The sequence below is a fragment of the Periplaneta americana genome, chromosome 15 (genome assembly GCF_040183065.1).
Source record: "Periplaneta americana isolate PAMFEO1 chromosome 15, P.americana_PAMFEO1_priV1, whole genome shotgun sequence".
In the NCBI taxonomy this organism is placed as follows: domain Eukaryota; kingdom Metazoa; phylum Arthropoda; class Insecta; order Blattodea; family Blattidae; genus Periplaneta; species Periplaneta americana.
Window position 1 is genome coordinate 23,009,054 of NC_091131.1, and position 10,730 is coordinate 23,019,783.

At 37.8% G+C, this 10,730-nt stretch overlaps 1 protein-coding gene across 4 annotated transcripts in view; it reads left to right on the forward strand.

Moving 5' to 3' along the window:
* The window catches only part of LOC138714729 (uncharacterized), a 153,306-nt gene extending 144,661 nt beyond the window's left edge, over positions 1 to 8,645 (forward strand). For all 4 annotated transcript variants that reach the window (XM_069846822.1, XM_069846821.1, XM_069846824.1 and 1 more), the window contains one exon: positions 48 to 8,645. In XM_069846822.1, coding sequence (XP_069702923.1) covers positions 48 to 724 — 677 coding nt within the window. In that variant the 3' untranslated portion in view covers positions 725 to 8,645. The remainder of the gene's footprint in view (positions 1 to 47) is intronic.
* The last annotated feature ends 2,085 nt before the right edge of the window (positions 8,646 to 10,730 follow it).

Here is a 10,730-nt window from a genome sequence, read left to right on the forward strand (position 1 = left end):
ACTGCCAACTCGCCGCATGCTCAACAATGTACTTTTCTTGCACACAGCAACGGCCAAGCCCCTTCCCGGACTCTTCCTGCCTGCAGCCCAGAGCCTCATCGAATCAGACTACGGCGCAGCCGGAGCAGGCTACAACATCCCCATCTACAGCAGTGGAACAGGCTTCAGCTACAACGCCGGCCACGGAGGAGGAAGGAAGAGGGACACGAACATCAGAAGAGACGAGGATAACACAAGACGCTTTAGCAATTCCCCATATCTTTATTCGTTTCTGTTCCCCGTGATCGACATGTGCACTGTGGAGGTGCCGGCCCAGGAGGCGGCGAACGCGGCCTTCCTGCACCACGCTCAGTTCGTGCTCTCCCAGCACCTGGCGGCCTGCAAGAACCGCAACAGACAACAGCAGCAGCAGCACAACAGCACGGACGGCATCGCAGTGCCCCAGCCAACCCCGACCGCGAACGACACCGTAACTCCCGACAACGCCGCCAACCAGACGGAGGACGCCAACAACATCGCCCATGAGGAACACCACCACAAGCGGATCCGGCACGAGAGACACCGCCACCGGGAACGCCTGGAGGAGACGCTCAACAGGAGTGTCAACGGCGACGAGGTGAGGGAGGAGGTCTCGTGGACGGACAACGACGGAAACGAGTTCAGGAAGATCGTCATCCAGGAGGTGGTCCGCTCCGCGTCGCCGCAGCGCGACAGCGACAGATAAATCGCGTGACGACACCTCTGTTACATTTCAGATACGAGGTCACATGTCTCTCCCGGGCAGCGAAGCAGGATCACACACAACAGTTTATCTCTAACTCTATCACAGCGGTTGACGACGACGCCGCCGAGTCGTCGGCAAGTCCCGAGGGCAGAGAAATCGAAATAAAAAAAGTCGCCTCTGGGTCAAGGTGGAGGGGTGTGTACAGACGCAATGTTCAGAAAGTACCTAAAAGTGACATGTTTATATAGTACTTCTAGAATATCATGTTAAGAATGAACAAGAAGAAAAGAAGTTTGCATGGGTGTATTCATAGGGGCTAAACGATTAGTAAAGACTTTAGGTTACTCGTCTGTGACGTCCAAATACAGGTAACTATATTCTGTACCGTAATATAAAATCACTGAACCTGTGTTCAGGGACACAAGACTGATTAAAACTCTTAGAACGGACTTCCTTTAACTTACTGTACAAGAAGAGAATGTACGTTTCTGGGTTCACTGTTTTTAATTATATTATTTCGGATGAAAATTAATTATGTAAAACTAAGTACAGCACAGCCAAATTACGCAACGTTAAAAATTTACCCTGTACCTTCTTTTATTTCAAGCATTTAGGCTTAACTTCCTCCATTTTCAGTCAGCAAGTCGGCACTTATATTTTATTTTAAATATACGCGAAAAGTGTCCATAAATAGTAAAAAAACTTCTTGTGTTAAATATTAACGTACCTTGTTAACATGTTTCGACCTATTTTCGGTCATCTTCGGAACTGGTCGTTGTTGGTCTTGGCGCCTCTTATTTCCTGTGTGGGTGCGTTCATACAAACAAACAAATACAACCACACAGGCGTATAAAACTTAAATGTAACACCAGCAACAACTTCTACATAGGACAGACAGGCAGATCATTTCAAACACGTTACAAAGAACACATCAAGCCATAACAAAATTACAAAACACCTCCATATATGCAGAACACATCACAAATGCCAACCACACCTACAAAGACATCAACACAGACATGCACATCCAACCAAAAAGCCAGAAACTCAACACACTAGAACAATATGAAATATACAGACACACAAAAACACACCCCAACGATATTCTCAACACACAACTCAATTTCAAAACACATACACTCTTTGACTCTACACTACGAACACACCCTCACAGGAAACAAGAGGCGCCAAGACCAATAACGGCCAGTTCCGAAGATGACCGAAAATAGGTCGAAATATGTTAACAAGGTACGTTAATATTTAACACAAGAAAGTTCTTATCATACATATTCCGAAGTGATACAGTGTTAAAAGTTGTGAAATCAAGATGTATAATAAAAAAATTACTGATAGAATCTATGCATAGAGTAAAATGGCAATAGAGAAAATATATAAATATGGAAAACGGAATATCCATTTATTAATCTCAAGACTACTGTTACCTCAGCTACGGCGCTACCTAACAGAAAATGAGAAATGGGACTTTATTAACTAAAAAGGCGAGAGACGTCAAATTTTGTTCCCAAAATTTCAGTAACTCTTTGAACGTTGCATAATTTGTCTCTGCTACCTTCCGTTTTAAATAATCAAGTTCCACCCGAAACTACATGACGTCGGTGTTCCCAAAAGTGCATCTATCCTCTCCTTGTTAAAATATTGCAACATTCTCTAAAGCAGAATCCCCAGACTTTTTCTTAAAATTTTTCGTGCACTGTTTCTCATCGTGTAAACTTTACTGAAACAAACCGTGGAGAACAGAGAAAATAACAGACAGCTGCAATAATATGACGGAACAATGGTACACTGACATTCAAAGATATCTGATCCGACTAATCGATAGTGATCGATAATTTGTTGATGTAAATGTGGATTCTTTAGTTATTGCTTCAATGAATAGATGGCGAAGTTAATAGTCGCTGTTGCCAATTGCAGATAAATATTCCCGCATTTCAACTGATTGTAGATCAACATGGGTTTAGCTCGAAGCTACTGATATTGTCAATTGTGATAATAATTCTTAACCTACACAATCATTTTCTCCGACACTTTTTTAACTGTCCCAATAATGGTGCCACCTATTGAGAACTAGCGGAACTATTTCAAAGTTTGTCAATTTTTTATATCTTTGGTTATCCTGTAGTTGGAAAGTTCGCTTACACGATCATAAAATCGTAGGTCGGGTATCTTTGAACGTCAGTGTGCCAATTGCACTAAATTACCTTCGAAATAGAGGAAAGGAGAGAAAAAATTTACTTTAAACCGTGTCAAATATTGTAATGCAAGTCAGGCTTTGCATACTTTCGTCTCATACAAGCAACTGAAGTACTAAATTAAATGTGTGTTGCTCTTTTCATTATTAAAAATAATGCAGCATTTATTTTACTGCATAAAATACGCATTTCATTAACAATGACTTTATAGTGGCAGTATAATCATAGACTAGCGAAGAGATTCAAAGGTTGCTGTTCTGTTGCATAATAGCGAAGAGGGAATACAGAATCTGTAGGCCTATAGAGGGCAACTTTACATGACAGACTACCCAACGTTTTGGTTCGCAAATAATAATAATTCTGCGTTAAAATTTAATCAGAGATAATTTAATTCGGAAAATGAATTTAGTAGCTTAGCTTTCTCATTAGCTTTCTCATAAGTAAAAGATTACGTCCGAATTACTACATAATCTATTATTTTAAAAATAACGGAGAAAAGAAAAAACTAAATATAACTTGAGGTGAAGTACAAAACCAGTAGAAACAGCCAGTATTAAAGTGTAGAAGTGCGCAGAGGCATATGCGTATCTACAATTTCTTCTTGCCATTGTTAACAATATTGTTGTTAGGCTGCGAAATACAATAATAATAATAATAATAATAATAATAATAATAATAATAATAATAATAATAATAATAATAATAATAAAAGTCCACCGCTATGGAGTAACGGTTAGCACGTCTGATCGTGAAATGAGTGAGTCCGAGTTCAATCCCGGTTGGGACAAGTTACCTGGTTGAGTTTTTCCGGGGGTTTCCCTCAACCCATTAAGAGCAAATGCTGTCTAACTTAGACGTTGTACCCCGACTCATTTCGCTGTCATTATGACCCTCATTTCACTCAGACGGTAGATTGCCATGCCAATTAATAAAGAGTCGTAAAATAAACCAATTAAAACTAATAAAAAAGCACAATAAATTCTACGGAGGGCACGCACTGTCCATCGCTACATCTCTTAATGGCAACCCGCTCCTTAAAACCGTATTTATGAACAATAATTATTCTATACAATACTGTCACAGAATTATTTAAGCAAATACATTTCAACAATAGCCAGCCTCATGGTCTAGTCGTGAGAGCTTCTAGCTTCATGAGGTCCGGAGTTCGATTCCCCGTTACAGCACAGGAATTTTTCCTTAAATGGAATTATTCCTGTGTTCACTTATGGTCTGAAATTTAGGTTAAGTTTAGATTTAAGATCTTTCCTGGAGCCACATAATCATGATCATCCTATTATATCGGGGTAATATAACTCCACCTTCCAGACGCACCATCCTCAAAAATGGGTTACACCTAAGCTCTTCCAGAAAAGAAGAGCAGAAATGTCGAAAGACAACCTAGTGGCATTAAAAACACTCCAACAAACTAACTGCTTATAGAATTTTAAATCAATTCAGTTATAAATGTGGTCAATACAATCTTAATAGTACATTATGCAACGAGCCTATAATGGTAGTAATTAAGACGCAAGTATGTTTGTTTATGAAACGAGCGCAAGCAAGTTTCATAATTTTCATACGAGCGTCTTAATTACCATTATAGGCAAGTTTCATACGACTTTTTATGCTCGACCATATTTCTAACTTGAAATTATTCAAAATTAGGTCATGTTATGGTTATGTGCGAACTGACCTGAATTGTGAGATGTGCGTAGACGCGAAAGTATTGATTTTTTCCGAGGCACGAATGTCATTGACCTTGATAGAGAATAAGATGAACATTAGTCTGATATAACCTGGAAATTGATTTAGAATTGAAAAACGAGATGACAAATTAAATTTATTTTAATATTATTTACAATTAACGCTAATTATTATAGTAACAGAACATAACCTTCTGCGACAGTATTGGATTTCCAGCCTCCGTGACTTTTCGCTAATTGCCTTTCGATTGCGTATCCGAGAATAATCGATACTTGCGATTTTATAACGGTACAAAGGTGACTTGTCATTGGCTGAACACCTAAACTTTAATGAATAGGAGTACTTTAATGAGGTGCATTAAAGGGCTACTACCAGGTGTATAATTACTACATTTCGGCATGGTCGAACATAAAACGTTTTTATAAAAATAGAGAAAAGTAAGATCTTCGGAGCTTTCTGCACTACATTTATCTAAGGACTGTAAATTCTGTCTAAAAGTTGAATAATTAAAAGTCTGGGAACAGCTGCTTTCAGCGAATAACCTACTTCAGGTGGAATTACTATCATACGCTATCGGCCCAGGCCGACTACACCTCTTCCGTCTGTTAAACGTATTACAACTTCCAATTTTTATACCTACTTCAACGGACAGCCTCGCTGCCAGAATAAACAATTTATGATTGTACAGTTCAAGGACGAATTTTTATCTACCCAAGTACAGTTTTCTTTTTCGAAGCTCGAAAAACGGGGTTACCGGTGAATTCTTTCTGCCAAGAAAGAAACAGCATCTACAAAATCGTTATAACAACCATTACTTTTTGTATATATCGTACTTTACAAGTCATTATTAACTTATATTTACTACTTTCAATTGTTTTTATCACAAAGCATGTCTTGAGGCTATGAGAAGTCGATGGTGTACGTTCTAGTTTTCTTAAAATAACTTAATTACTGAACGATTATAATGTAAATGCATTTTAATTTCAAACTGCTCTTTAAAAATGACAAATAATTTGATACGTGTGCTGAACTAAAATGATCCAAAATTATTTATAGAACCTACAGTAAAACAAGATTCATTTTGCGGTTTGGTCAAATAATAGGGAAAACGTGAAATTCGATGACCGCTCTCACATGTTCTGAGGATGGAATCCCGTAAAGATAATTAATATATTTTTCTTTATTGTCTCCTACCTTCAAAAACTGAACTCTTTGATCTATTCCGACCTCTTTCTAGGATGGTGTTAATTTCAGGTGGAGAGTGGAATAAATCCACTAACACTTAAGTCGGTAAAATGAATCGACTGTGCTATTCCAAATTTTAACATGGTCAAGAAACTGCTGATAATTGTTCCTTGAGCACTATTTTTTTTTTTTTTTCGTTCCGTGAATCTACAACACGGGCCTCCTATCTTAACTTCTCTTATGAAAGAAGAGCACTAAGGATTCTTATCGCCCTTTAATACCTAAAACTGTCGATCGAGTTTAAACCTTGGACCTAATGACAAGAATAACTACTAGGTCAGGGGTCGTCAGCACAGAGCACGCTGGGGCTAGTCTCTCTCACCCGCGGAAAACGCAGTGCACTAGGGTGCACTCCGTAGCTGCTAGCGGGTATGCTCTCTATCTCTCCCTGTTGCACGACAGTGCACACGGGACAGCACCGCGTACCCTTTGCATATTTCAGGGAGTGTTGACGACCACTGTACTAGGTGTACCGGTACCTACTTTAGATGAGCGACCACTTTTATGGGAATTATGAGTAAAATGTGACACAGCATTCTGACGTCTCTGACCATATAGATAACACATTACAACCAATCACCGTTTAATACAGCACAGGACAAAAACATTACCCAGTGAGAGAAAGAGAGAGATAAATTCATATTTGCCGTGCTAGAAATTGAAATCACTGTACAGTAGAACTTGGTTATAGCGACCTCGTTTTGTGCGACACCTCGCCTATAACGTCAAATATTCTGTGGTCCCAACTAATTCCCCATAATTCATATGCTTTCCTACCTTGCTTAATACGACAAACGTATATGCGTCTATCTCGTATATAACGTCATTTTCAACCTCAGTTTGGAATAAGATTTTCTGAGAACCAAAGTATTTTAAGAAATATTTTGTTGAAATCTGACCCTGACAAATTCTTTACAGTCTCCTGTCATAGACCCCTGGAATGCACGTGGATTCCCCATCCCATTGTAACCTGCTCGAATTCATGCGGTATTAGATCAGTTTCGACAGGAAGTTTTCACTAAGTACATGCATTTTAACGCAGTATGGTCACTAAAAGAAGTGAGTGACGCTTTAGAAGTCATTAGAATTATGAACATGTTCTATGAAGCTAGGGAAGGGAGCAGTGAAATTGCAACTGAAATTATGAACATAGAACGTAATTTAGCCCTAGAAAGTGTGTATTGGGCAAGTAGAAGACAACAGAGTAAAATGACTGATTACTTCACTTCTATGTAAAGTAGTTTGGTGAGTACTGAACAAACTGTTTTAATACAGAATACTGTATTTATAATCGTAGGCCTACGTGTATTTTATTATGTTCATTGTAGGCTTAAAAGTCAATACATAAATCCAAAATAAGTCTAATTAAGTTTGTTATTTTTCATTTTCCACCTCACTAGATTGATAATGTGAATCTCGGTTACTACAACACTCATTTATAACAACATAATTTTTAAGGTCCCTTGGATGTCGTTATAACCAAGTTCTACTGTATTTGAGGACGAAAAGATATACTTCATTTGTCAATAAAGTGGAAAGAAACCATAATTGGAAACATGAGTGAGTTTTAATTGATTTTGAAAGTTAACCCTCTTATCGGGGAACATGTTGTGATCTTATAAAATATGCAATGTTCGCTAACTGGGACTGAGTTTTGAAACTTACAAAGTTTTGATTAATTGCTTTCAAATTCGGTGGGTTTGTGTCTGTGTATTTAAATTACAGTACGAAATTTGATCAAGTTTCGTGCATTAGTTCCATAGATATTATTTTTCATTTATTTTAGTAATCTTGTTAAATTATGCGTAAATTTAAAACATCCCTGACGACTTCAAAAAATATAGTGTAACTATGGTAAACATTTATGTTAAATTCCTTTAAATATATTTGTTTGGAATGAATGTGTCCAGATGCGACCTACAAAACAAAAATGTTACAGCACACGTACTTCAAAATATCTGTCATTCCTGGAATAGGTTAAAATAAGTGTAAGATAAATAATGTTCTGAGTTAGTTACAAGTAACCATCTCTCGGTAAAATCCAAAATGTCCCTCTGTTATACTATTATTTAGAGAACGTCACGAAATCATAGTATTAGGGCCTACGTAGTACCTTATATAACAAACTCACTTGATCATTTATTTTAATATTGGGATCGGATGTGTAGGGACTTAAAATAAGTAGGCAGAAAGTAGGCAGAATAAGATCTTAGAAACAATATTCTGAAAAAGCGCATTGTTCATAAGGAACATATAAACGGGTCACAAAAAATAATCAGTGACAAACTTCGTATCACTGAGAAAAACCAAAATAGTAGTCAGACATTGATACGCATACGAGTATTAGGTAAGTGTCTGCATTACATAGGACACTGATCAAATGCAAGTTGTTATAGCAACGATTTATTTTAGACTGAAGTTAAACAGGGATGAATGTTACAAACGACTGAACTTCTGATTGTGAACAATACATAACTATGGTTCTGTAACAATTTCTTAGTTAAAGACTAGAAACGTTCTGTACTAGAATAGGAAATGGTTGCTCGGTATGAGAAGTACAAACATTGTAAATATCACAACACAGCTGACTACTGGAGTGCTATTCTGAGAGGAACACGGCAAGAGTGTCGCTACTGATCACACTATTTGGATTGTACAAGGCACTAGCTTTACCATTTCTTGTCCAATAATTGTAAATAATGTGTACATTTTAATTTTTGTACTTTGCTCGTTTTTTCTATAATAAACGAGGTAGAATTCAAGGATGGTGTCATGTATTGTTTATTACTCTAACCCAGTCAAACACTTTGACCAAATAACCAGACAGATATGCACATCACATTACCCAAATCAAGATCAACATAGTGTGGAAATGTGATAAGTAGGGCTCGGAAATTGATGACTTAAAAATCACCTACAAAATGACCTTAAATTTCTGAAAATATGACATTGAAATTAAAAAAAAGTCCATGATGTTAATAGTACAGAGTGATTTATATAGAACTAACACATTTCTTTCATTAATTGTTTCAAAATGAATTGTGCTAGCGACAACTTATTATACCTAAAATGTAGAGGAATTTTGGGAGATTATTTACCTCTATAGCAAATGTTGAAAATGTCCTCCATCCTGCATAAGGCACAACTCAACACGTCGTTCCATGTTACTGGCCACTCGTTGGAGGACTCTGTTGTTAGCTTGAATCTCCTGTGTAATGTTGCGCTTCAGATCGTCCAATGTCTGGGGACGTGTGGCGTAAACCCTGTTTTTTAAGTAACCCCATAGAAAGAAGTCCGGCGTTGTCAAATCCGGAGATCTCGGTGGCCACAGGTTCCTGGAAATTATTCGGTCGTCACATAACCGGATAAATGGAACCATGCTTCATCTGTGAACCATGTGATGGACAATATGGCAGGATTTTGCACAATGAACGTCTGAAACCAACGACAAAAATTCAATCTTTTATCCTTATCTGGTTCCTGTAGCTGATGAACAACCGTAACCCTATATGGCTTTAGGCTCTCTGACACATTGAGTAGGTGTACCCTGTCTCCTGCGACAAACGTCTTAATGATTTTTTGGGTGACTGCTCCAGTCGTGCTCTTACGTCAACAACAACCGTGGGAAGCCTAGATGAACGATGCTTGCCCTTTTCACTCACCAGAGATCCAGTTGTTTCCAATTTGTTTACCAGTCCCAGTATTGTGTTTCTTTTGGGAGGATTGCGAACACCAAATTCTCTCTGGTATGCCCTTTCAGTAGCTGTAATTGAATTCGTAATCCAGTATTGCTTCACAAGGGAGAGTCGTTGATTTAATGTGTACTGCATTTTCACGTTGACACAAAATGTCGAAAACAGCTGCCAACAATAGGAATAAAACATAAACATCTGCGCATCTAGTGACAAGGAATCGAAACTCCAGAAGATTCTGCTTAATTTGGTGCTAAAATTGGGTCATTGAGTGAATTTCCAACGGAATAATTAAAGAAAGAAATGTGTCAGTTCTATATAAATCACTCTGTAAAATACAAACTAGTATACTTTCATTTGTGGAAAATACATTGTCGCTAACTGTCACAAAAACTTTCTCTGCTTTGTTTTCCTTTCGGCATTTTTACGTCTTTACTTGTGTGATACAATATGCTGACTGCGGGCACTGCGGCTGCAGTATTTGTTTTGTTGCGTTGAATATGGGGAAGCACGTAACACACTTGGTCAGGAGTCAAGGCAAACACTTTGACCAAATAACCAGGCAGACATTGCACATCACATTACCCAAATCAAGATCAACATGGCGTGGAAATGTGATAAGTAGGGCTCGGAAATTGATGACCTAAAAATCACCTACAAAATTACCTTAAATTTTTGAAAATATGACATTGAAAAAAAAAAAAAAAATGTCCATGATGTTAATAGTAAAATACCTACAAATAAACTAGTATACTTTCATTTGTGGAAAATACATTGTCACTGTCGCAAAAAAACTTTCTCTGCTTTGTTTTACTTTCGGCATTTTTACGTCTTCACTTGTGAGATACAATATGCCGACTGCGAGCACTGCGGCTGCAGTATTTGTTTTGTTGCGTTGAATATGGGGAAGCACGTATCACACGTGATCAGGAGTCAAGGCTGATGCAAACATAAGGAAAACTCTTGTAAGACGCATTCGAATTGCGTAAGCAATCAGCAGTGGATTCTAGAATATACACTACTACACCGTAAAAAAATGTCCGTTCATAAGTAGAAAAGGGCAAAATGCAACAAAAATTAGAGCACTTGGTAAAAAAAACAGTACACAATAAAAGACCGAAAAATGCAACAAAAATACAAAATAAATGTAGGCTA